The sequence below is a fragment of the Diorhabda carinulata genome, chromosome 12, assembly GCF_026250575.1.
Source record: "Diorhabda carinulata isolate Delta chromosome 12, icDioCari1.1, whole genome shotgun sequence".
Classification (NCBI taxonomy): Eukaryota; Metazoa; Arthropoda; class Insecta; order Coleoptera; family Chrysomelidae; genus Diorhabda; species Diorhabda carinulata.
The window spans coordinates 2835771-2863035 of record NC_079471.1 but is presented as its reverse complement, the minus strand read 5'-3'; the positions used below and the strand labels follow the sequence as shown (position 1 = coordinate 2863035).

The 27265-nt window shown below is 33.2% G+C and overlaps 3 protein-coding genes across 4 annotated transcripts; all 3 read right to left on the bottom strand.

Annotated features, from left to right (window-relative positions):
- Window positions 1-568: 568 nt before the first annotated feature.
- Window positions 569-4071, bottom strand: LOC130899905 (flexible cuticle protein 12-like). Its single transcript, XM_057810083.1, has 2 exons — window positions 3819-4071; window positions 569-964 (listed from the first exon to the last, which is right to left on the bottom strand). The coding sequence occupies exons 1-2, from the start codon at window positions 3953-3955 to the stop codon at window positions 760-762; spliced, it is 342 nt and encodes a 113-aa protein (XP_057666066.1). The 5' UTR covers window positions 3956-4071; the 3' UTR covers window positions 569-759.
- A 5335-nt stretch (window positions 4072-9406) lies between these two features.
- LOC130899896 (endocuticle structural glycoprotein SgAbd-2-like) lies at window positions 9407-13372 on the bottom strand. Of its 2 annotated transcripts, none has more exons than XM_057810070.1 (3): window positions 13361-13372; window positions 10836-10963; window positions 9407-9902 (listed from the first exon to the last, which is right to left on the bottom strand). In XM_057810070.1, the coding sequence occupies exons 1-3, from the start codon at window positions 13370-13372 to the stop codon at window positions 9599-9601; spliced, it is 444 nt and encodes a 147-aa protein (XP_057666053.1). In that variant the 3' UTR covers window positions 9407-9598. The 2 variants fall into 2 exon arrangements, with proteins under 2 accessions (XP_057666053.1, XP_057666052.1); XM_057810069.1 differs by lacking the exon at window positions 13361-13372 and adding an exon at window positions 11785-11849.
- Window positions 13373-23805: 10433 nt separating this feature from the next.
- Window positions 23806-25184, bottom strand: LOC130900082 (endocuticle structural glycoprotein ABD-4-like). Its single transcript, XM_057810423.1, has 3 exons — window positions 24983-25184; window positions 24609-24796; window positions 23806-24175 (listed from the first exon to the last, which is right to left on the bottom strand). Exons 1-3 carry the CDS (start codon window positions 25040-25042, stop codon window positions 23899-23901), a joined length of 525 nt encoding a protein of 174 aa, XP_057666406.1. The 5' UTR covers window positions 25043-25184; the 3' UTR covers window positions 23806-23898.
- Between the last annotated feature and the right edge of the window lie 2081 nt (window positions 25185-27265).

Below are 27265 nucleotides of genomic sequence, written 5' to 3'. Positions count from 1 at the left end.
TCTTGTTGGAGAATCCAAATTCGATAGAGTGAATTATGTATCGGTATTTTAGGTCATTTAGAAGGCTCGGAAGTGGATTTATGTCAATTATGAGAGCCTTTTGAGGACATAGTTGGGTGAGGTACAGTAGGCGGTTGCTCTATACTCGATTATTGGTCGGATGAAGAAGGATAAAAGGATCAGTTAGTTCAAATTCTCCTCTGAATGCCTTGATGAGACAAACTCCGTTCAAATTATTGGTCAAATCGACCGTCCACCTCAGACGTTTTCTCTGCTGATCACGAGACGTTCTCCTCAAATCCTTAGGTGGAAATTACGCGTTAAAAGTCTTACGCTCAAGTTGGAGGGATGGTTGAAGACGATGGTTCTTCTGCATCAGTCCCATGATTAATTTTGGAGATTTTGGGATCCAATATTAAGATAGCGTATGTCTGGAGCGGTTGCAATTTCGTCTGATCCTAAGGGGTGTCGAGGTCCTGGAGTTTCGATTTGTAAAGGACTTTTTATTTAAAAAAACTTAGATAACAATAAACTATTAATGATTACGTTGTAAAATGAAACAAAATACTTTTTCCAAAAATAATTTTATTGAAGAGTAGTTGATTACATGATCAGACACGAAACAGTATATAAAGATGTGAAATATGACCGAAAAAATACTAAATTATTGCTAATAATATTTATAATTGTTCATAAAATATTTGTTGACATATATTAAAGAGTATTCTGCATGTAATTGTATAACAAAGTTCCTTGTTTCTATCGTTTTCCAGAACGTGGTTGACCAATAACAACTTTGGGTCTGTATCCATTTTCAGAAGCTTCAAACGTTACACTCACTGGAGTACCATCGGGAAGGGTATAAGAAAAGTCACCATCTACAGTTAAAAGTGCGTCATCTGGGGTGGCTCCTGGTTTTACTACTCCTGATTCCTGTCTTTTGATACCGTTGCTTGTTTCAAAACTATAAAAGAACAATTTATACGATTACAACCGTCAGACCATTTGTAAAATGAAAATACCTCCAAAATATCAATCGTTCTAATTCAAATGTTTACATACGATATATACAGGATGACCCAAATGACCCAAATCGATGATATTGTTATCATTTTGTTGGATATGGGTGAAAGATCGAGATATCTATCAATATTCGAATATTTAAAAGAATCCAAGCTTGTGTCTTTGATTCGAATGAAGCAAATTTAACATACGAAATATGTATCAGCGCTGCGATCGCAGTTTCCAAGAAGAAAAAATGTATCAACGCCATATTTAGACCGTTGCTGCAGACATTTTCTTTGTAGTACTTGTTTACGATGCCAGTTTCAATTAAAAATGCAATGAAAGTTGAACCAAATGAATATTATCGGCAAATCTACGATGTTTATGGATAAATGCAATGATTGATTCAATTAGAGGATGGATCAGACAATGACAATGTGAATGCCTATCTTCGGTTGTTAATGAGCTGGTTCACGCAAATGAAGAAAGTTATGAGTTAAACCGTAGGTTTACAATTGGTGCTCTTGCATCACATGATCACCCTCCGTACAACCTGGACCTCTTCTTCTATCTAAAATCTTTGGCGGCCACCACATGGTTGACAACACAAGCGACATTTTTTACACGATAATTGTCCAACTATCAACTTGTGACGATTTTCAATGTGAATGTTCTTTCAACTGATCATTAACTTCTATAAATTGGACACCTTGTATACTTGATCGTTTCATATAAAACATCCCGATTGGATGATATTAACCATTGCCTGAAGGATCTGAAGGATTATTAATAATATTCTAATATAAAGAAAATAATTGTAGTTGTGTGACGTGAGGAATAATTTTTTTACTTTTAATGACATCACAATTATTATTAAACACGCTATTAATCAAAAGAAACTAAAAACCGTGAAAATATATACAAAAGATCTGAAAAATGGATATTAGTATTAAAATATGTTTCTTCTATTTAAATTACATGTTATGGAAACCTTGATTAAATGCCTCGATAGTTTAAAGTCGAGGAACCCAAACAAGTTTTTTTTTCGTACATCTCGTGGTCAAGCCTCTTCTATTTTAAGTTTATTCACAGAACATAATATTTGACGTGTCTGTAATTAATTTCTATGCACATTTAGATATCAAAGAGAATGTTGATGTTTGATTGTGGCATCTCGCTTCAAGTTCGCGGATTCTCTGCACCGGAAACTATGAAGGGTTGTGCAAATTGGACAGTCTTTTCCCCATCATAGCCCACTCATATCCGATGGTATTCAGATTTAGTGATCAATGTGGCTAAGTTATTTTCTTCCAGAAGCATCATAGATCGATCTGCAAAATGTTAATTATCTTGCTGGATATAAACATGTGGACGTCCATTATAACCCACTCATATTAGATGGGATTTAGTAATCAAGGTGGTTGAGTTATTTTCTTCCAGAAGCATCATAGATCGATCTGCAAAATGTGAATTATCTTGCTGGATATAAACATGTGGACGTGCATTATAACCCACTCATATTAGATGGGATTTAGTAATCAAGGTGGTTGAGTTATTTTCTTCCAGAAGCATCATAGATCGATCTGCAAAATGTTAATTATCTTGCTGGAAATAAACATGTGGACGTCCATTATAACCCACTCATATTAGATGGGATTTAGTAATCAAGGTGGTTGAGTTATTTTCTTCCAGAAGCATCATAGATCGATCTGCAAAATGTTAATTATCTTGCTGGATATAAACATGTGGACGTGCATCATAACCCACTCATATTCGATGGGATTTAGTAATCAAGGTGGTTGAGTTATTTTCTTCCAGAAGCATCATAGATCGATTTGCAAAATGTGAATTATCTTGCTGGATATAAACATGTGGACGTGCATTATAACCCACTCATATTAGATGGGATTTAGTAATCAAGGTTGCTTAGAAAATTAAGGTCAAGGAATAATTCCTTCTGATTGTAATACTAATGTCAGTGAATATAGAGAGTTGCTATATTTTTATATAGTAAATGATTTAGTGAGTGAAGTCACACTTTAACTAAATTCTTTGAATTGCATAAGTAATTCTTAATATCATTATCGTGATCACTCGAATCACTGGAAACGATAATTACGTCAAAGAAGACATTAACAACCATTCCGAAAACCTAGTTCAGCTTGTGAATAATCTTAAGCTTAATTTTAAAAATTCTTAGCGTGATCTATGAAGAAAAAATATCTATTCACCTAATATTTCTCTGTAATTAATAGGTAAGAAGCTGTGACAAAGACTTTTTAGTAGTCACACGAAATTTACTGATTTGATCTACAGTCTATCCTTGGAATTATTTAAAAATACCAACCAGTACCACAAAATCTGATAATGTGTGATTATATTATATAATAATAGATATAAAAATGAGTTTTCTCCGAAATTTGAAGCTATTTAAAAGTTATTACACAACTATTAGAAACTTTTTTTGTAACCTATAGTCGAGGTAAAGCAAATCGATGGCTTCTTCATTATGAATTATATACAATAACTTACAAATATTAATATTTTTTCTTCAATTTCGTACAGCTTCTATTTGTATAAAAAACTGGATTAAAAAAATACGGAACTTAGTAGATAATGTAAAAATAATGCTGTTACATAAAAAATGTTTCTCATACAACCCCTTGCTTCTGAGTTATAGGCATTTGAAGTTGCGAATACAGATATTTAAGTATATATTCTAAATTATACATTCGAACATTATGAATTTTTAATGAACTCAATTTCATTTAAAAACATTAAATTATCAATATCAATGAAAAATTTCAACTCACTCAAAATTGTATCCGTCCAATCTTACATCGTTGTTAAATTTGACAATTTGAGCTTGAGCGTCTCCATCGGCAGGTCTGGCCTCTACACAGTAAACCACCAAAGCACCAACAATGACAAAGCTCCTGACAAACAACATATTCGTCGAATTCACGGATGCAAAGTATAAAATCCACAGAGGTGCGTTTCTATAAAATAGCTTAAATCCGTGTAATTGCTGGGTTACGCAATGAACAATTGATTACTTGATGAATCTTTATTGATACGTTGGAAATAGAAGGCGAGGTGGTAATATTTGAATGGAATGTTTAGAATACATGGATAAACAAGAAAATTGGAAAAATTCTCCATTTCATCCGATATTTAATCACTGTTTTATGAAATATCAATATCCCTGATAGATTGTTAATCTTTTGTTAATCTAACAGACACATGGTATTCTGATTCAGTTTTCTCAGAAACAAGTACCGTGAATCTATGACTCAGATGATAATATTGATTCTTCTCCAAAGAATCGTATTTTAGTACCATTTCCGGATATTCCAATATAAATTATCTCCAGGTAAAGTTATAAATTATTCATCAAACTTATTATAAAAAAAATCATAGGACTTTCGCCTTCAATCGCATTCAATAATTCAACAAAAAATTTTTTAGACGACGCCATCTCAATGTTATTCGTTCTGTATTCATTTACATACCGAAAGTTGCGTTTTGAGTGTTCCATGTAGTGAAAGTGACACTGCAAAACACTTTCGAACGTTCTGGAGTAGACTTCCTAACTATTTCAATGTTGACAGTTGACAGTTTCACTTCGATGATTCTGCAAAACTTTCTTCCACCACAAATACGAATCAATCAACAAATTCTATCGAAATCACAAACACATCTACAGAGATTTCATCAACATCTTGTTTCCTTTTTGTGAAGGTTGGAATCAGATAGTTGGAATTCATGGAAAAGTCTAATGGCACCGACCGTGACATAACGAAGTAGAAACTATAATGTCTCTATCAAATATAGCAGGTGGCTCCATCTGTTAGTGGGAAACCGATTGTTGAGCTATTTTTCTAGTTGTTTTTAAGAAGAAGTTAACTACAACCGAATAGAATATTCTAGACAGACATTTTTCATTTCTAGACAGATCCTAGAAATTCTAGGATGTTCTATAATGATTGCGAGGATAAGGTGGTGATTCAAGCAATCTCGGTGGTAAAGAAGTGATGTGATAAAGTTTTCCGTGTAAAATTAACTTATACAATCTTATTCAAACACCGTTTAGACGAGAAATCTTACCGTACGAAGAAATCTATTCTTAAACCACTTGTTTATTGTCATTTTTAACAATTTGTTGTAACTTGGTTTACGAGGATGGTCCGAGAAGTACCTTGCCTGACCTAAAATGGCGGTAGTTGCTTGTATTAGAATGTATACAATATGTTTGAAGGTTAGGTTTGAATGTGATACATTACTTTTATTTGAAAGCCAATATAACCAATATAAAAGCTGAATTAGATTCGACTCAGAGCGAGACTGCTTCTACGTTGTTAATAGTAAAATATTGGGTTTAAACGAGGCCGTTCGACCTGCGTACACCAGCATCGCAGTGGTCGACCAAATGAGTTGAAGAAAATCTGCAAAGAAGTACTGGATCTCGCGTTTGCTCACAATGAAACAAAAGCAGCGTCGTGAAGATGTTTCCATCGAGTGTTTGGCAATGTTTGACACAAATAAAACCGTTTCATGACCATGGATGAAACGTGTGTCCATCACTCTACACCCGAAGCAAAAGAACAATCCAAACAATGGGCTGAAAAGGAAGAACCGGCTCCAAAAAACTCACTGACCATTCCATCTGCAGTCATGTTCATAGCATCGGTTGAATTACTACCTCATGCATCCTATTCGCCAGATTTAGCCCCCTCGGACTATTTTTCTGTTCCCAGATTTAAAAAAAAGGTTGGTATTATACATTCAAGAACTATATGATTTGCAGAATTTATAGATAATTGAATGTACGTGCAAAATGCCGCAGAATTATAAATACCACCGTTAATTTTTGAAATAACTTTTTTTTTGTTTCAATTCGATTATCAAGATATTGCTAGTTTAATTCTCTTGGTATTCATATTTTTACTAGCCTAAGAATATATTATAAATACCAAAGAGTTTATTATTATTGCTGCACATCTTCATTTAGTTGTTGTAACATACAAGGATTTAGTGGCAATCTGCATTTTAAAAATAAATATGAATGCAATAATTATGAAAATGTTACTTGACTTTTTGAAAAGGTCACAAATAATACGACTTTAACAGGAATTGTTATTAAAAAGTTGTTTCGCATTAAACGAATATTTTCTTCAGAGGTAACTTAAAAAGAATCTTCGAATTGTATACAACTTTTAGTTAAATAAATCTACAATCTAAGTTATCATTATTGGATGAATCCATCTTGAAATGTCGTCGAAATGACTTCAAATGAACTGGATAATATCTACATACGTGGAAACAACCTAAAATTTACGTTTATAGCAATGGTGAAGAAAACGAATATTTTTTCATCTATTATTTTAGCTCATACATTAATTTTTTGCTATTGTAGGGTGCAAGCTTCCCCGTAGGGCCACTTAGAACATTTCTTTATTTATTAATATACACATTTCCCTATTACTTTCTCGCCCTTTACGATAAAACCTATTATTCCAAAGATATTTACAATTATGTTGATATTTATATACAAAATAAGTTAAATAGAGAATCAAAACTTCAATTTTTCTGATGAAAATAAAATGAGACCGAGTTTAAAACACTAATTATTCCATCCAACTATGAGAAATATGTCGATTTACATTTTAATTAATAGAAAAACTTACTTAGATAACTTACAGTAGTTCTCTCATAGGATTTCGGTTAGGATATACATTATTAAAGATATCACACGTTTATATTAACTTTTACACAAAACATCATATTTTATTATCATTAAAATATCATTGCGTTCTTTCTCAGGTAAACAATATCTAGTAAAATCAACATTAATAGTATTTTCGAAAGGAAATGATTGTTTCTTTGTCGACACTTTCTTTTTTTTTCCTTTCGTCGACCTTCCGAAATTCCAGCACTGCAGAGGAATCTTTTCTTTATCAAGAACAAACCTAATATGTCCCTCCAGCATGAATAATGTTCCAAATCATAAACAACCCAACGAACCTTTCTCTTTACTTTAGATAATACAAACATTCAAGTTTTTCTATAATGATTGGTTGTCATAAACAAAAAGGATCTAGAGGATATTATATCTTTTACTAATTATAATATTTGAATCTTGGAACCTCGTACAAATAATTACAAATTTATTTCGTCAGTCGACTAGTCAGAAATACAAAAATCTATGCAGTGACAGCTAGATAGTGTGGTTAGGTTAGGTTAGGTTAGGTTATGTTATGTTAGGTAAGGTTAGGTTAGGTGAAGTTATGCGAACAAATCAAATACAATAATCAGAGGAATATAAAAAAGAAACAAGACATAAACAATTGCCAACAACAAAAAAAATTGTTTTATCTCTTAATAGAGTCAGTTTATTTTTGATTTCACTTCATTTTACCAACAAATGATAAAAGTTCAGTTCTAAAACTAGTATATTATACTACAAGGGACGAAAGTTAACTTTTCGGACCTGCGTGTCATGATTTCCGAGGCCTAGCCGAGGACCGAAATTTCAACTTTCAGCCCGTGTAGTGTACACGATTTTTGGTATGAAGAGAAGGTTTTTTTTCTTTAATATTATTATATTTGGTCACTTGATGGGGATAAAATCTGTTCGTGTAAACATTATACACTTAACGCGTCGTTAAAGTATTGAACGTTGCAAAATGCTCTGGTTAGCCTTTTTCTGTCGTTACTTCTCCGCTATTACAATGCGTGTCTCTGCTGTTTGTGTTAACTGACTTGCTTAAGTATTCTGTAGTGACTACTGGGTATTTGCTGAACTCATTGATGAGAAATTCAGCTGAAGAAGCTGAAACTGAAGCCTATTTTGAAGCAAAGGAAAAAAATCCTTCTACAAGCACTGCATCGATAAGTCAGAGAATAGTTGGAATTATATATTGATCTCGAAGGAGATTACGATTAATAAAATCGATTATTACCAAAAAAAAAAAGTTTTTCTTTGTTAGATTATATTAACAAAGAGGTCTTATTTTTTTTCCAAGATAACTGTGATTATCTTTTGGAATTATCAACTTTTTGTTGAAATTTGAAAATAGTTTTTTGGCGAGATTATACTTCAATATCATCATCAAGTCTTCCAATTCTATATAGATTATGGCTATCGTTTTTAGAGCTTTAAAATCTTTTTTTTGAGGTGGATTACTCCTCGTTTTCTATTTTTGTTTTCTTTACAGTTTATCGCTTGTCTTGGTTGCTTTTATACCTATTTTCCATTCCTTTCGGTTCCGGCATTTTACCCTCTAGTTCTCTATATTAAGTGCTCTTATGTCTTTCTCTATTTCCTTTCTCAAAGTCTCTCTCGATCTGCCTTTTCTTCTTGACCACTATGGAGTCAATTGCGTCATTCTTTTGATCATTTCAATTGGTTTTCTTCTCATTATGAGCCCGGCCCAGTTGAGTCTTTTTGCTTTTATGTATCTCACTATATTTTTCTTCTCCAGCTCTATTTCTTCGTTTTTCTGTGCTCTTCTTTCTCCTTCCTGTGTTACGTTTGGACCTTCATACATCTTTCCCTCGATTCTTTTGAGTTCTTGTTCTTCTCATTTGTTTTGTTTGGTTATGTTTTTGTTTTTTAACAGGTTTTTGTTTCTTCCATAAGCTTGATAGCCCTTTTGTATCCTATCCTCTATCCTCTCTCTGTTTGTTTGTTCCTAGATAGTTGGTTTTTTCTGCATTTATTTCCGGTCCGGTCTGATTCTTCTTCTAATTTGTTTATCGATGTTATTAATTCCTTCCGTCCATTCGCTATATTCGTTATGCTGATATAATTTTCTTATTTTGTAGTCCTGCGTTTCTCACAATACCTTCCAGAATTATGTTGAATAGCGTTGGTGACATTGGATCTCCCTGCTTAACGCCCTTATTTGTGTACGTTTTATCTGATGTTGTACCTTCGAATCTCACTTTAATGTCACTCTTATTCAATATTATTTCTATGAGTTTTCTCAATTTGTTTGGATATCCTTGTCTTTCTAATTCCTCTGTTATTTTCTCCTTTTTTATTGAGTCGAAAGCACTTCTGAAGTCAATAACTTGAACTGAAGTTCCGGTTCTATTCCATCATCTCCCGGGGCTTTGTCCGCTTTATCCGCAGTTTTCTTATTTCGTATTGCACCTCATTTTCTGTGGGGCATTTTACCTCTTCATCTTCTTCCTCTGTTAACATTATTTCTTTATTTGCTTTGATTTTTTCTTTCTTGTTAAGTCTTTCTCTATAGTATTCTTTCCATATATATCCCATCTCTTGTGGTCGGTGTTCTTTTTTGCCATCTCTCGCTTTTATCTCTCTTGCTCTTGCTCTATTCCTTTTCCTTTCGTATTCGTCTCTACTTCAATATATTCAAAATAAAACAAAATATTTCAAATTGCTGATGTATTTATATAAATTAGTTTTTTATGTTGATACAAAATTAGAACATTTTGTATAATAAAACAACTACATTGGTTATGTTAGTAAGGCCGTTTAAATAAATAGTTTTTCTCAACAAAATTTCCAATCGTATTATATCACATATTCTAATTTCCGTTACCTAAAGTGCCATCTTTCTTGTTATTGATATCTACGATCGTCATATCTAGAATCGTATCTTGCCCCAGGTTGATATCTAGGATCAGGATTCGTTCTAATTAAATCTAAAGCCCTTTGAATTGCAGGTGGAATTGGAGGAGGAGTGGGAAGATGTGGTCCAAATGCGCGGAAACCGTTTTCATCGGCAACGTATGTTAAAGAGATGACGCTGTTATCTGGTGCGGTATATCTGAATCCTCCTTTAGCTTCAGTTGCTTCTGCTTGAGAACCTCTATTCTTCAAGATACCTTGTTCTTCTGCAGAAATGCCGTTTTCCGTATCGTAACTGTAAAATAATGAAACAAAAATTAATTAAAATACGCGTATTATCTGAGGAGAAAACATTTTCTTTTAAAATAAAAACATTGCTCAGTTGATTACTGGTAAGGGTGGTTAGAGCTACGATTTTACAAAATGTTGAGTCTAAATTTGTTTACAATCTTCCATGTTTACTAAATTTTTGAATTTAATTTGAAAGAAATCGGACATCCTAAGGTAGAAAGAATCATTATACTAGTAGTAGTACCCTCGTATATTTGGAACGATTATTCATTGAATACTGCGCTAGTATAATGTACAAACTGAAAAGTAGGGTATACTAAATGCATAATAGTCATTGTAAATTCTAAATGAGAGTTTAGAACTCAGAAATAATCTTGAGAATTTGGATCTATTATATTCTTATGCTTGTTAGCAAGTCTCAACAGTAAATTCGATACTAAAATTGATGCCTCGCTTCTTATTGTTAGTATTTCCCGATTCTTTAAAATAAATTTCGCTCACAAGAAACCAGTAAAAACTGTCAAAGCTTACATACACCGGAAACCAAATATGTTTCACAAAACAATAGATTCAGACGTCAATCCTCAAATTGCTGTTCTATGGGGTATTTGACAGTTGGAAGTAAGTGATGACAATTTTACCAACAAATAAAAGTCATCCAGTTGTCGAAAAACAATGCTTTTCGGATATAAACGCCATCTATATTAAGCGCTCAGCACCTTATAATTAAATTTTTATTCAATGATGATGCGATTAAAGAATTTCTGTATTTATATATACATTTATTTATTCAAAGATGGCGCGGCATGGTTCAAACTTATATTTAAGATGATATATTAATTAGACATATAAATATAATATATTAAATTGATAAATATTATAAAAAATAGTTGCTCGTAATTATTTGAATAACAATGGAAGGAAAGTATTCACTAACCTCCATTTATAAGATCCGTCAGCGTTTGGTCCTTCTTGCGTTTGACTTATAATTCTTATCGCAGCCCCCCCTATTGCTGGTCTGTAATATTGAGCTCTAGCGATTGCTAGAATAGCAAACAGTATTATCTGAAAAAAAAAAAAACGAAAAATACAAACAAATAAAGTTTCCCAAAAATGTAATACTAAAATTTCAACGCAAAACCGATAAAATTCCATTTTTCTAGCATTAAAAAAATTTTGTATCGATTGGAATGAATATAAATCCGAAGGTACGATATCGGGCAAGAATGGTGGGTGAGGTTTGTCCAAATATCGGCATTTCAAAATGAACAGATTCGTGTATATAGGCCAAACATCGTTTTGGAATACAAACAGGTTTCGCTGTACGCTGTGATTTGATTTATTTGAAGAGAGCCACTTCCTTTGCCCTTAGCAAGTGTCTGTCTGAAGTTGTCGGGGTTGGTGAGAGATCAAAATTGCATAATCTGAACCTAAACAAACGTTTTATCACTGCTTCTCAAGAAGTGGAATTTTCAACCGGCTAGGTCCATTTTAGAGATTGGATTTGCCGCTTTAAAGTTTGATTAAGGGATGGAAAAAGCGTGTAGAAAATTGTTTCAGCCTTGTGGGAATGTTTTTCTTGTATTTTCTCGACTTATATCTCTAATATTTCCTTTATATTCAGTAGTTACCCAATCAAATAATTCACGAAATAGTATTATCACACTTAAACTTAAATCATTAAAATAAACTTTATTACGATAAGTTCGAATTTAAAAAAATTGTTTATAAGCCCAACACTACTATTTTTTATACTTTCGATGGTTTATTTTTGAGTAAATTTCCAGGAAAATTGAATATGAGTTTATGGTAATAAACAACTTTTGTTTAGGTTGTCTTGTTTCTAAGAATTTCCAAAAATTCACATATTTGACGAAGGTACTCACCAAAAATTTCATAATTCTATACTGACCACAACTACACTGTATCAACATTTATTACTAGATCTAGTTTATATACGAATGCGGTCTCGGGAAAATAATTGCGAGCCCCCTCAACCATCCTCGTTTTTCGATAAATTTTTTACCAACAAAAGGTCACGAGCTTCAAGATAGGCGCGTCTTTTTATTCGTTATAAATTAAGAAAATTTATGCTTGAAATTTGAATATATATATAGATATAATGAGATGCTGTCTTCAATTATCTTTTCTTCGCAAATAAAAAGACAAGTGTTGCAAACAAATTGATTGCGTCTTATTTGAACCCTAATTTGTAATGGGCGTAGACTCATTTGATGAATAATTTCTCAATTTATCAATAGCATTGTCTCTGGGACGTATACTGATTATTTTATTCTACTTCTTCACTTATAATTAGAGAATTTGCAACGCAGCAATCGTGCAAAATTACATATCTGGCCAGAATTTATAGAAAAAGCTTCAATAATGATTTTTCTACAGAATTCTTGCACAAATATAAAGATTTTCATTGTTAAATGCTTATACATATTCAACCGTCAATTGAAACGAAATAGAAATGATTCAAACACTGCTTAATTAGTCAATTAATGATATTAATTTACAGTTGAAGTATTAGTCTGCCTAATAAATAACGAGGCGCCTAGAGGGCGCCTTAGACGGGTGGGGCAAAAAACGAGTGGTGCATTTGGTAACTAGATATCTTATCTATGCACGTCCCAAAACAGTTTTCCGTCACTATTATAGTATTTGTGTAGTAGCGGTTTGAAACAAACGTGTTTTTTTCTCGCCATGTCTGACGAAAAAACACGAGCAACGTATCAATCTCAAATTTCTCGCTAAATTGAAAAAAATTGCTATAAATTGTTGCAAGGGGCCTTAGGGGACAATTCTTAATCTCGTACACGTGTTTTTGAGCTGCCCTGTGACTGTTTCAACTCCGGAAACAGCGCCCAAAATCAACCAAATTTTGCGTGCAGATCGTCGAATGAGCATCCGGATAATTGACGAGGCTGTAAAAGCCAATAAAGAAGCGGTTAGAAAAATTTTACGCGAGGAATTACACATAACAAAATGACAAAAGTCTGTGCGAAGTTGGTGCCAAATAATCTGACTCCTGTCCCAAAGATCTTGCATCAACGGGTTTGCTCAGATTTCCTTGAAAGGTTAGGAAAAGATCTGCTTTGAACGACAGATCTCCTGAAGGCCATCACCAAAGAAGACTTCCAGCACTGCTTCTATCAATGGAAAAAACGTATGGAAAGGTGTGTGGCGAGGGGAGAGGAGTATATTGAAGGGGAGTATTCAAATGTAGAATAATTTTTATAATAAAACCCTTTTTCGTAACCAGTATAACTTGGCTAGGAGCTGTGTGGATCCTTTTTCAGAGAAGACGCCGTCTCCGTATTCTTACATCTTCTTGTTTACTATTCCTCCCTATTTCTACTTATCCATAGCAATTTGTTTTCAGTGTTTCACCCTAATTCTTTCCGAATCCTACCATATCGATCTCGGTCTTCTACTCGCACTTTTCGTTAACTCTACAATCATTTTCATCACTGCTTCCGATCCAGTTCTTGATAAATGTCGCGGTAATCTTTTTTCTACAATTCTTATTATCTTTACCGCACTCGCTTCCTCAAGCTCTCCTTTTATTTCTATATTTACTTATTCCTCACATGTAAATGGCTATAGGGCCTTGAAAATTTTAAATTTAGTTTGTGAACGCACCTTTTCACTTCATATCGAACTGTCACTGTCAGTTTATACAGTAGACATAATCTTTTCATAATGGTGCCTTGACAATTTTGAATTTAGTTGGTGAACGCACCTTTTCACTTCACATCGAACTGTCACTGTCAGTTTATACAATAGACATAACCTTTTCATCATGGTGCCTTGACAGTTTTGAATTTAGTTTGTGAACGCACCTTTTCACTTCACATCGAACTGTCACTGTCAGTTTATACAATAGACATAACCTTTTCATCATGGTGCCTTGACAGTTTTGAATTTAGTTTGTGAACGCACCTTTTCACTTCACATCGAACTGTCACTGTCAGTTTATACAGTAGACATAACCTTTTCATCATGGTGCCTTGACAGTTTTGAATTTAGTTTGTGAACGCACCTTTTCACTTCATATCGAACTGTCACTGTCAGTTTATACAATAGACATAACCTTTTCATCATGGTGCCTTGACAGTTTTGAATTTAGTTTGTGAACGCACCTTTTCACTTCACATCGAACTGTCACTGTCAGTTTATACAATAGACATAACCTTTTCCTCATGGTGCCTTGACAGTTTTGAATTTAGTTTGTGAACGCACCTTTTCACTTCACATCGAACTGTCACTGTCAGTTTATACAATAGACATAACCTTTTCATCATGGTGCCTTGACAGTTTTGAATTTAGTTTGTGAACGCACCTTTTCACTTCACATCGAACTGTCACTGTCAGTTTATACAGTAGACATAACCTTTTCATCATGGTGCCTTGACAGTTTTGAATTTAGTTTGTGAACGCACCTTTTCACTTCATATCGAACTGTCACTGTCAGTTTATACAATAGACATAACCTTTTCATCATGGTGCCTTGACAGTTTTGAATTTAGTTTGTGAACGCACCTTTTCACTTCACATCGAACTGTCACTGTCAGTTTATACAATAGACATAACCTTTTCATCATGGTGCCTTGACAGTTTTGAATTTAGTTTGTGAACGCACCTTTTCACTTCATATCGAACTGTCACTGTCAGTTTATACAATAGACATAACCTTTTCATCATGGTGCCTTGACAGTTTTGAATTTAGTTTGTGAACGCACCTTTTCACTTCACATCGAACTGTCACTGTCAGTTTATACAATAGACATAACCTTTTCATCATGGTGCCTTGACAGTTTTGAATTTAGTTTGTGAACGCACCTTTTCACTTCATATCGAACTGTCACTGTCAGTTTATACAATAGACATAACCTTTTCATCATGGTGCCTTGACAGTTTTGAATTTAGTTTGTGAACGCACCTTTTCACTTCACATCGAACTGTCACTGTCAGTTTATACAATAGACATAACCTTTTCATCATGGTGCCTTGACAGTTTTGAATTTAGTTTGTGAACGCACCTTTTCACTTCACATCGAACTGTCACTGTCAGTTTATACAATAGACATAACCTTTTCATCATGGTGCCTTGACAGTTTTGAATTTAGTTTGTGAACGCACCTTTTCACTTCACATCGAACTGTCACTGTCAGTTTATACAATAGACATAACCTTTTCATCATGGTGCCTTGACAGTTTTGAATTTAGTTTGTGAACGCACCTTTTCACTTCACATCGAACTGTCACTGTCAGTTTATACAGTAGACATAACCTTTTCATCATGGTGCCTTGACAGTTTTGAATTTAGTTTGTGAACGCACCTTTTCACTTCATATCGAACTGTCACTGTCAGTTTATACAATAGACATAACCTTTTCATCATGGTGCCTTGACAGTTTTGAATTTAGTTTGTGAACGCACCTTTTCACTTCACATCGAACTGTCACTGTCAGTTTATACAATAGACATAACCTTTTCATCATGGTGCCTTGACAGTTTTGAATTTAGTTTGTGAACGCACCTTTTCACTTCATATCGAACTGTCACTGTCAGTTTATACAATAGACATAACCTTTTCATCATGGTGCCTTGACAGTTTTGAATTTAGTTTGTGAACGCACCTTTTCACTTCACATCGAACTGTCACTGTCAGTTTATACAATAGACATAACCTTTTCATCATGGTGCCTTGACAGTTTTGAATTTAGTTTGTGAACGCACCTTTTCACTTCACATCGAACTGTCACTGTCAGTTTATACAGTAGACATAACCTTTTCATCATGGTGCCTTGACAGTTTTGAATTTAGTTTGTGAACGCACCTTTTCACTTCACATCGAACTGTCACTGTCAGTTTATACAGTAGACATAACCTTTTCATCATGGTGCCTTGACAGTTTTGAATTTAGTTTGTGAACGCACCTTTTCACTTCACATCGAACTGTCACTGTCAGTTTATACAGTAGACATAACCTTTTCATCATGGTGCCTCGACAATTTTGAATTTAGTTTGTGAACGCTCCTTTTCACTTCACATCGAACTGTCACTGTCAGTTTATACAGTAGACATAACCTTTTCATCATGGTGCCTTGACAGTTTTGAATTTAGTTTGTGAACGCACCTTTTCACTTCACATCGAACTGTCACTGTCAGTTTATACAGTAGACATAACCTTTTCATCATGGTGCCTTGACAGTTTTGAATTTAGTTTGTGAACGCACCTTTTCACTTCATATCGAACTGTCACTGTCAGTTTATACAGTAGACATAACCTTTTCATCATGGTGCCTCGACAATTTTGAATTTAGTTTGTGAACGCTCCTTTTCACTTCACATCGAACTGTCACCGTCAGTTTATACAGTAGACATAACCTTTCCATCATGGTGAAGTACAGGAACGAACAACGTCTGCAAATCTTAAAAATTCACTACAGAAATTCGGAGTCGGTGTTAATTCAGATTTTCGGTCGTATTTTCGACCTAGTAGACAGGCAGTAACAAGTGGAAAAGTTTGAGTCTACATATTCGTTGTGTGATGTTGCTGTGCCAGTCGCTGCCGTTGAAACGTCCGTAGCAAATGATCCAAATCAGTTAATGCCACGACGTTCTCAAGAGTTGGGCATCGCTTTATGGCGAATTTTGCGTGAGGATTTTACTTTACACTCATACAAAATCAGGTTCATTCAAGAATTGAAGCCTATGGACTATTCGAAGCGACGTACGATCTCCAAGATGATCAATTTAATCGAAAAATCATCTTCAGTGACGTAGCTCGTTTCTGGCTCAATGGGTTTGTCAATAAACAAAATATGCGGTATTGGGCGGGTGAAAATCCACATGTTCTTAATGAAAAATCACTTCATCCACAGAAAATAACTGTTTGGTGCGGCTACTGTGAATGATGATCGTTATCGCGCCATGATTATCGATTATTTTTGGCCCGAATTGGAATATATGGACTTGGACAGCATGTGGTTTCAACAGGACGGCGCCACAAGTCACACAGCACACGTTACGAGTACAATCGATTTATTGAAAAACAAGTTTGATGAGCGTGTTATCTCAAGAAACGAACCAGTCGATTGGCCGCCTCGTTCGTGCGATTTATGCCTCTAGAGTTTTTTCTTTGAAGCTACGTCAAGTCATTGGTCTATGCTAATAAGTCGAAGACGTTGGAAGAGCTCAAAGCCAACATTGAACGCGAAATAGCAGCCGTTTCGGCCGAAATGTGTAGCCCAGTCATGGAAAATTGGGTCCAACGAATCAACTGCTGCAAACGTGCTCGCGGAGGCCGTACGAGTCGAGTTCCATTCATGAATGTTTTGAATGTATTTCAACCAGATAATAAAGTTTTTGAAATATTTCAAATGGTTTTCATTTTATTTTGAAAAAAAGTTGTCAATTCCTTATTGGAAAACCCCTCATAACTCATTTTCTTTTTCTATTTTCAGCATTATTTCCTTAATAATGCTCATTGTTTCTGATATACGTCATGATGGGCCTTATTATTGTTTTATATATTTTCAATTTTGTTTTTATTTTCTATTTCTTCGTTGTTCAAAATTTTCTTGTTTGAACCAAGTGTTTTATTCGTTGTTTGTATCTATTCTCTTATTTCTTCTGTTTTATTTGCATCGTTTCTAATTGTTGGACCCGGGTATTTGATATTTTTGATGAATTCGAATTCTCATCTTCCAGTTTTTCACTTTATCTCTTCTTTCTTCTTATCTATTTTATCATTCTTTGCTACTATAGATATATCGCGTATGGTATTAATCACCCCCTTTTTATAGCTTTTTGTCTTCTTTTTATTGATTATATTTGAGAAGTAGATTTGAAAGAAATATTCTTGGTGCTTATGGAAACCAAAGAAAATTCATATTATACATTGGTTGTATAATCAATAAGGAATGCTGAATCCATTTATATAAAAAATTAAAATCGATTAAAATGAATGGAAATTAGCGACCTTTATCAAATTTATCGTGGGATTACACTTATTTATGTGAAATGTTTCATTTATTGTGTGAATATGAATATTCATTTCTATTTCAAATGATATTTCAAGTAATGTCATTCACGATATTTATCATATACAATTTCTTGTCTTCAGAGACTGAAGGTAAATAGTTTACATCCCATTTTGCGTTCACTCTACCATCATTCGTATCCCTGTTTTCAGTACATGCTTCCATATATGTTCCAATGATCTCATTATTTCATTATCTTCATCATCAACTTATCTTGCATTCGAATGTAGAATAATTTTTATAATAAAACCCTTTTTCTTAACCTGTCTCGTTATTTAATAGCCAGACCTCGTACAACTTAAATTATTTAATCTTCCGCAATTTACAAATATTTCAATGTTACTATTTCCACTTTTGGAGTAAAAGTTTGGGAATATATGGGATAATATGCAGCCTTGACTTACTCCATGTCGTTTATTATTATCCACACTTTCAAATTGCATAATATATTGAATGGAGCTGGTGTATTTTTGACATCTTTGTCAACTAAACCAATAGACATTAAATCTGATCTTAATTCGTGTTTGACGTTGACGAATGCTCTGCTATGGTCAATGAAACATACTTATTTATTAAAATTGACATCACTAAATCGTCGACTCTATACTTGGACTGCACTCTCAGAAATGTTTTCAATAAATGATCCAAACTCGAGGAATTTCTCCATTTTTGTAAATACAACTTGTGGTAATGCCAGTTAGATAATATACTGTTATTAATACTAGATTTTGTCTATGTTTCAGTTTCATAGAAAATTTTTTGCTCAAACAGAAATCCAATGAAATGAATTAATTTGAAGTCATTGTAGATAACCAATCAGTACATTATAAACAAACAGTTTCCATAGATAAATTTCTATTTTGACGTTTCAAATATTCAATATTTCAAAATGTCAAATTATTGTGATTGTGATATTGATAAAAATATTAATCAAAGATATTAAAAAGACTGTTTAGGGTAAAAAATAGTGGAGCCCAACAGGAAAGCTGTTACAAGAAAAATATTATGAAGGAATGAAAGTTAGTATTGACCCATTGTATCACAACAAGCATTAAGTAACGTAGAAATAACGAAAATCATGAATTTATGGATTGAAAATACCCCTGAAGGACTGCATTGGAAGTTCTATCACATATCCGAGGTAGAATTAACTTGGGGAGGTAGGGAAACAGCTGATTGCTTGACTGACTTTTTTGTATCGAATCAAACAACGATGGTTCTGTAACAAATCGAGTTGAATATAACCCTGTATAAGAAATACGATTCAAAATTGGACTAAATCGTCTGCCGAAGTGATTGGCTTCAATATCGAGGAGAGAAAAATTACTAATCACTCCAATAGAACGACCGCGGTTAGTCGAAATGCTTAAAAACGGCGTTAGTGATTTTCGAAGCGACAAGCTTTCGAAATATAACTATTTTTGGGTTTATTACTACTGAAACTCTGTCTATCTCCAGTTTTTTATATTCGCTGATAAGACAACAACTAATTACATAATTTTTTTCTTATATTAATGTGACTGTGAAGATTTTTTGTAAACTCACGAGAACCAACGTCTTACTTAAGCGATTCCATCCGTCCCTTGGACACTCGAAGCTCCATTAACTCAGCGACCATAAATATAATCAATTATAGCTTTTGTATACAATAGGATTAGTATTTAAGAGTGTATATATACGCAGATAGGGCGTTCTTAATAGTCTCAAGTACAGGACTTAGTCACATTATTGAAACCACTCCATTTATTTATATTTTATGTTAATAAATAGTTTTTACAAAGTTGTGAATAAAGTTATTTAATTTACATAAGAATCAGTCGTTCTCACGTTACTAAGATATAGAAAAAAATTTCGTTGAATTTATATGAGTGTCTATGTATATAATGAATCGCTCTATTTAACTGTCATACAAACGTTAAAAGTTATACGTCATGATGTATGGAATATAATTTATGAAAGATGAATAATAGTATCAAATTTGATATTTATCTCTATAATCTATGTTAATTTTGTTCTCTTTACCAGTCATTTTCAAAAGTACATCAGCATATTACGTAATTCGATGGTTGTCTAGTCGATTGGTTGCATCTCAAAAGGAAATAATTAGTGTACAGTACCGTATTGAGAAAGCGCGAGGTCCGTAACAAATTGCTTCAAATAAACTTATGGGTTCTTAAGTAAGTCGTTGAAAAAATACTTGATTCACAACATATTAACATAAAATATGAATAAATAGAGTTGTTTCAATAAGTTGACTAGGTACTGCACTGTTGGATGTCAAAACTATTAAAAACACTCAATCCTTGTACACACTCTCTTAAATACTAATCCTTTTGTATACAAAAGCTATAATTAATAATATTTATGATAGTTAGAGTCATATCAATACAAAAATAAGTAATTTGATAAGTTAATGGAACTTCAAGTGTCCAAGTAATGGAATCGCTTAAGTAAGACGTTGGTTTCCGTCAGGGGACGGTGCGTTCGAATACAATACAATGAAAGTTAAATAGGTAGATTCGTGATTTTTCACAGTAAAATTATTATAAGACAAAAATTACTATAGGTATATTCAGATATGAGATTTCATGGCAATTTAGAATGATTTTATTAAGTAACTAACTATTGAAATCTGATGATAAACACGCTTTCGTGTGCTTAAAACTTTAATACTTTAAGTAGTAGTGCGTATAAAACGTATTATTAAGGTCTCCGAAGTGGCTAGAGTACGAGGCCCATATTCGAGAGGTCCCAGGTTCAAGTCGCGATAATGCCATCTTTATTTTTCTACTTATGTAGTAATAATTATTTTAGGTGGCATTTATACGTATCGAAGAGAATATTAGACTAATTCAATAACACAAATTCGTCTGTTGTTTTGTTAATTTGCTTAAAACTCGATTTAAAGGTATATTCAGATATGAGATTTCATGGCAATTTAGAATGATTTTATTAAGAAACTAACTATTGAAATCTGATGATAAACACGCTTTCGTGTGCTTAAAACTACTTTAATACTTTAAGTAGTAGTGCGTATAAAACGTATTATTAATGTCTCCGAAGTGGCTAGAGTACGAGGCTCATATTCGAGAGGTCCCAGGTTCAAGTCGCGCTAATGCCATCTTTATTTTTCTACTTATGTAGTAATAATTATTTTAGGTGGCATTTATACGTATCGAAGAGAATATTAGACTAATTCAATAACACAAATTCGTCTGTTGTTTTGTTAATTTGCTTAAAACTCGATTTAAAGGTATATTCAGATATGAGATTTCATGGCAATTTAGAATGATTTTATTAAGAAACTAACTATTGAAATCTGATGATAAACACGCTTTCGTGTGCTTAAAACTACTTTAATACTTTAAGTAGTAGTGCGTATAAAACGTATTATTAATGTCTCCGAAGTAGCTAGAGTACGAGGCTCATATTCGAGAGGTCCCAGGTTCAAGTCGCGATAATGCCATCTTTATTTTTCTACTTATGTAGTAATAATTATTTTAGGTGGCATTTATACGTATCGAAGAGAATATTAGACTAATTCAATAACACAAATTCGTCTGTTGTTTTGTTAATTTGCTTAAAACTCGATTTAAAGGTATATTCAGATATGAGATTTCATGGCAATTTAGAATGATTTTATTAAGAAACTAACTATTGAAATCTGATGATTAACACGCTTTCGTGTGCTTAAAACTTTAATACTTTAAGTAGTAGTGCGTATAAAACGTATTATTAATGTCTCCGAAGTGGCTAGAGTACGAGGCTCATATTCGAGAGGTCCCAGGTTCAAGTCGCGCTAATGCCATCTTTATTTTTCTACTTATGTAGTAATAATTATTTTAGGTGGCATTTATACGTATCGAAGAGAATATTAGACTAATTCAATAACACAAATTCGTCTGTTGTTTTGTTAATTTGCTTAAAACTCGATTTAAAGGTATATTCAGATATGAGATTTCATGGCAATTTAGAATGATTTTATTAAGAAACTAACTATCGAAATCTGATGATAAACACGCTTTCGTGTGCTTAAAACTTTAATACTTTAAGTAGTAGTGCGTATAAAACGTATTATTAATGTCTCCGAAGTAGCTAGAGTACGAGGCTCATATTCGAGAGGTCCCAGGTTCAAGTCGCGATAATGCCATCTTTATTTTTCTACTTATGTAGTAATAATTATTTTAGGTGGCATTTATACGTATCGAAGAGAATATTAGACTAATTCAATAACACAAATTCGTCTGTTGTTTTGTTAATTTGCTTAAAACTCGATTTAAAGGTATATTCAGATATGAGATTTCATGGCAATTTAGAATGATTTTATTAAGTAACTAACTATTGAAATCTGATGATAAACACGCTTTCGTGTGCTTAAAACTTTAATACTTTAAGTAGTAGTGCGTATAAAACGTATTATTAAGGTCTCCGAAGTGGCTAGAGTACGAGGCCCATATTCGAGAGGTCCCAGGTTCAAGTCGCGATAATGCCATCTTTATTTTTCTACTTATGTAGTAATAATTATTTTAGGTGGCATTTATACGTATCGAAGAGAATATTAGACTAATTCAATAACACAAATTCGTCTGTTGTTTTGTTAATTTGCTTAAAACTCGATTTAAAGGTATATTCAGATATGAGATTTCATGGCAATTTAGAATGATTTTATTAAGAAACTAACTATTGAAATCTGATGATTAACACGCTTTCGTGTGCTTAAAACTTTAATACTTTAAGTAGTAGTGCGTATAAAACATATTATTAAGGTCTCCGAAGTGGCTAGAGTACGAGGCTCATATTCGAGAGGTCCCAGGTTCAAGTCGCGATAATGCCATCTTTATTTTTCTACTTATGTAGTAATAATTATTTTAGGTGGCATTTATACGTATCGAAGAGAATATTAGACTAATTCAATAACACAAATTCGTCTGTTGTTTTGTTAATTTGCTTAAAACTCGATTTAAATGTTGAAAATATTAATAAATATATGATAAATTGTATAGGGAAAGAAAATTTTCGCTAGTAGATAAAATATTGTATGCAATTCGTGTGTAAAGGTCCTTTTTGTGTCGCATGTGGTCCAAGTTTTTACATCACAGAACAAAAAAGAAAGTATTTGGCACTTCGCAAGTCTTAACGCTTCTACCCGGTCTATATCTTGACAGTTTATGGTTGGACGCACTGGATGGATGTTGCCTTTTGCTAATCATAATTTTTTTATATATTCATATATTTTTCACATAATATTTTGTAGTTTTACGTTGTTATTTGTAATAATTACTCTGTCGTCGACATTTCTAATGTTGTCGATTACTTCTCCGTTGATTTTGATGCCATCTAATAGTTCTACCAGTACTTTCCTAAATATTTCTTCGAGTAAATGTTGATTTGAAGAGGTGACAGAATGCAACCCTGTCGGACTCCCCTCTTGATAGCAATAATTCCTCTGAGCGATTTACCAAGTTTGGTTTTTGCAGTTTGACTCCAGATATACAGTTTTTTGACGTGTTTGACGTTACCGATTGCCTTGGAGAAATCGTTGAAGCACAGGTATACCTCTTTGCATCTCTGGATGAGAATCTGTTTGTATGTTTCTGATATTCATTCAATTTAGAGTTAAAGAATTCTGCTTTTAGAACGTAGCCATTTGATGTACGTCGTGACTTTTGGTTTCTAATCGTAACCATCGGTCACTTACATGGTCCTTTAGATGTACGACTATGTAAACAAGTCTTCAATTCATAAATTACCTTCAGTTTCCTCTGCTTCATCTTTCTTGTTGAACTACATACAAAGTTGTGAGCTGTTGCCACATTGATTTTTCAGAAATATAAGAGAAAAAAAAAGAAATTTTATATTTAGCATGTATATTTTCAAAATTACATTGTTTTGAAATCACAATTATATGAGGCAGTATCGATAAATCTTTTATTCATGCCCAATTTACCGTCCATATCCAGCAGGTCTGTTTCTAAGATAATCATCTTCTTCTGGATGTGCTGCGTTCCATTCCAAAGACCTTAATATGGCTTCAGGTACCGGCGGAGGCGTAGGTAAATGAGCTCCTTGTGCAACAAATCCATTTTCATCGGCAGTGTATGTTAATTGAATTGGAGTTCCATCTTTAGAAGTGTACCTGAATTCTCCTTGAGCTCCCAGAAGATCTTGAGCTTTTGGTTTCCCAACTTCATTAGCTGCTATTCCGTTTTCGGTTTCATAACTGGAAATTGAAGTACAAAAATTAATTACAGAGAGTATTCAACAGTTGCTTTTATATACTGACTCATATAATACTCAGTAACTCAGTTTTTATGTTGGCTGCATATTGGGTTTGGTGAATAATAACTACAAACATTTTTTTCAGTCAAAATAAATGCTTAGAGTGCGTAGAAATTCCAACTAAGTACCTTTTCTATATGAAGTTGGTTGATAGATCGTCGAAGGGGCTCTAAAGGTCGTAGAGCGTGGCGTGGCGTGGCGTGTAGCATACTTACATACCCGATTTAGTCTCAAACCAACATCATATCATACCTCGGTGCCGAAGAATTCCAATTTTAAAGCTAATTGGATACTGTATCAAATGTTGTGATAGTTGTTTCGATTCGAAACTTCAATTTTATAACTGAATTGATCAGTAAATTATGAATACTTGCCTCCAAGAATATGATCCATCAATATTTGGTCCTTCTTGGGTTTGACTGATGATTCTATACAATTCACCACGCTCTTTAATCGGGATATTTGGTTTGAGGACGGATACGGGAGTATTTTGGAAAAGAAGTGAGTTTATAGCTGGTCTATATTGTCCAAGTGTACAGCTGAATAGACCAAACAAAACCACCTGAAATTACAAAACTATATTAGTTAACTCAGCCGAGATTTCGAATCAAAAATTTTATTCCATTATAAGTTTTGTTTACCATTTTGATTGCAAGGTTTGTAGTTAAATTATAGATTTCGGTGTTTATTATGAATTATTTAGAGAAGAAACATCTCAATCGATAAGAATTGTATTGAAAATACTTACCAATGAAAACATTTTTAATACACCGATCTGATCACCAATCAAAACTAGATACAAGTGCATCTTTGTATCAAATTATTTCCATATTTATATGCAACGAATTAATTAGATTTTTTATTCCATACGCCCTTCTACTTTGCTCATAACCACTTTTTACATTTTTTATGCATTTCTTTCGATTTTAACGCATCTGGTTCTGTCGAAAGGTCATGAGTAAGAGTGCAAAGATGCACCGCATTAAGGTGAAAATGGTGATATGTTAATTACCACTTGTCAACAGAATGTGTGTTTGAAAATAGTGATGAATATGTTATTTTGATCGGAAAACATTCAAAAGGTGAGTTATATAACTAATTTTTGAAAGAATTGAATAATGAAAAATCTGTAAGTTATTAAGAATTCACTAGAATAACGGACTATGTTTAAACCTCAGATGTATCTATGTGAATATTAACAAATATCCATTATAACAATTCATGTTCACTTAAAGTCTCGTTCTAATGAAATGTACGAGGTCAAAACAAAATAATTACATGAATACAGAGAACAATAAGGTAAAATTAGATTAGAATTTGATTAAGCTCTTTTTCATTAAATTTTCTTACATTTTTATATTTTTGAGATGTAAAACACGTCCTTGATTGAGTCAATTCGGCTCTCGAAATATCTGCTCCGAGCTTCATGGTTATAATTAAAAAATTATTGAAATGTAGCCCGAAAATCTTGCTCAATAACAGAATAAAGAATAATTTCATATTTGATTATATTTATATAGTTTAAAATCTAAAAAATCTTTGTTCTCACGGAAAAAAAATATATCTGATGAAGATTTTATATGATTTTGTGATTTTAAATGCTGTACATCATTTTTTTGTACATCGATACAAAAAACGAAGTTTTTGAACAAAACCTCATATAAAAATGTTCAATTATTAGTTTTTCTTCAATAATCCTACATAATATTCATACGAGGATGGTCTGGAATGTAGTTGAAAGGCCTCAACCCAACCAATATGAAAGTTGAGTTCATTATCAACAGTAAAATATTGGGTAGCAGAGCTTAAACGAGGCCGTACGACCTGCATCGCAGTAGTCAACCAAATGAGGTGACGATTCCAGAAATATTGAAGAAAATCCACTGGATCACCGTCGACTGGAAGTGCACGAGCTAGCAGGCATTTTAGAAAGTGCTGTACATAATATATTACCTGAGAATTTGGACATGAGTAAGCTGTGCACAAGATGGATGCCGAATTTGCTCCCAATGGAACAAAAACAGCGTCTTGAAGATGTTTCCATCGAGTGTCTGGCAATGTTTCACACAAATAAAGCCGTTTCATGACCATGGACGAAACGTGTGTCCATCACTCTACACCCTAAACAAAAGAACAAACCAAACAATGGAATGAAAAGGGAGAACCGGCTCCAAAAAAAGCAATGACCATTCCATCTGCAGTCAAGTTCATAGCATCGGTTTTTTGGGATGCGCGTGGGATAATTTTCATTGAATATCTCGAGAACGAAAAAACTAACAATTTATCGCAGTGATTGAGCGAAGAAATCAAGCAAAACGGTCGCATTTGACTGAAAAAAATGTGTTTTATCAAGACAATGCACCAGCTCACAAGTTTATTATTGCAATGGCCAAAATCAATGAATTCAAATTTGAAAATTCTACCTAATGCACCCTATTCACCAAATTTTTTATTCCCAAACTTGAAAAAATAAGTGGTCAAAGATTTTCCAACAAGGAAAAGGTTATGTCAGCAGTTAATGGCTATTTTGACGATTCATATTATAAATAAGGTATCGAACTTATTGAACATCCTCGTATCATCATATTATTCTAACTCAACCCTAACTTGACCTTCAAAAATATTGATATTTCGAAGTCCTCTTCATTTGCTTCATTTATATTCAAATTCTTGCACTATTCTCATTTTTTATGTAAATTATTGAATTGTTCATACTTTTTTTGGTATTTTCTTTCACATGAGTACAAAGTTTGTACAACATTTTTATTTCGATATAGTCTATGGAACAAAAAATCCATTTTACGAATGGAATTTAAGATGTTGTGTGCAAAAAACTGATTCCATGCGATCAAAACTAGTTTTATTTTGTTTCAACATTCTAAACATTCTAAATTTTCCTTCTACGTAAACATCTCAACCCTTTTAAATTAGATACGGCACACCATTATCATTTTCTATTTCAAAATACGTTATTTGAATATTTCGAAGTTGAAAGCACTCCACCAAACACCAAAATGTGGAACATATTACT

Coding starts and splice junctions, on each gene's coding strand:
- LOC130899905 (XM_057810083.1), bottom strand. CDS start 3,955: ATGTTGTTTGTCAGGAGCTTTGTCATTGTTGGTGCTTTGGTGGTTTAC. Junction 965..3,818: donor TTGGACGGATACAATTTTGA/GTGAGTTGAAAT, acceptor GTTCTTTTATAG/TTTTGAAACAAGCAACGGTA.
- LOC130899896 (XM_057810069.1), bottom strand. CDS start 11,832: ATGTTGATACAGTGTAGTTGTGGTCAGTATAGAATTATGAAATTTTTG. Junction 10,964..11,784: donor ATAGAATTATGAAATTTTTG/GTGAGTACCTTC, acceptor TTTTTTTTTCAG/ATAATACTGTTTGCTATTCT. Junction 9,903..10,835: donor GACGGATCTTATAAATGGAG/GTTAGTGAATAC, acceptor ATTATTTTACAG/TTACGATACGGAAAACGGCA.
- LOC130900082 (XM_057810423.1), bottom strand. CDS start 25,042: ATGCACTTGTATCTAGTTTTGATTGGTGATCAGATCGGTGTATTAAAA. Junction 24,797..24,982: donor TATTAAAAATGTTTTCATTG/GTAAGTATTTTC, acceptor TTGTAATTTCAG/GTGGTTTTGTTTGGTCTATT. Junction 24,176..24,608: donor GATGGATCATATTCTTGGAG/GCAAGTATTCAT, acceptor TTCAATTTCCAG/TTATGAAACCGAAAACGGAA.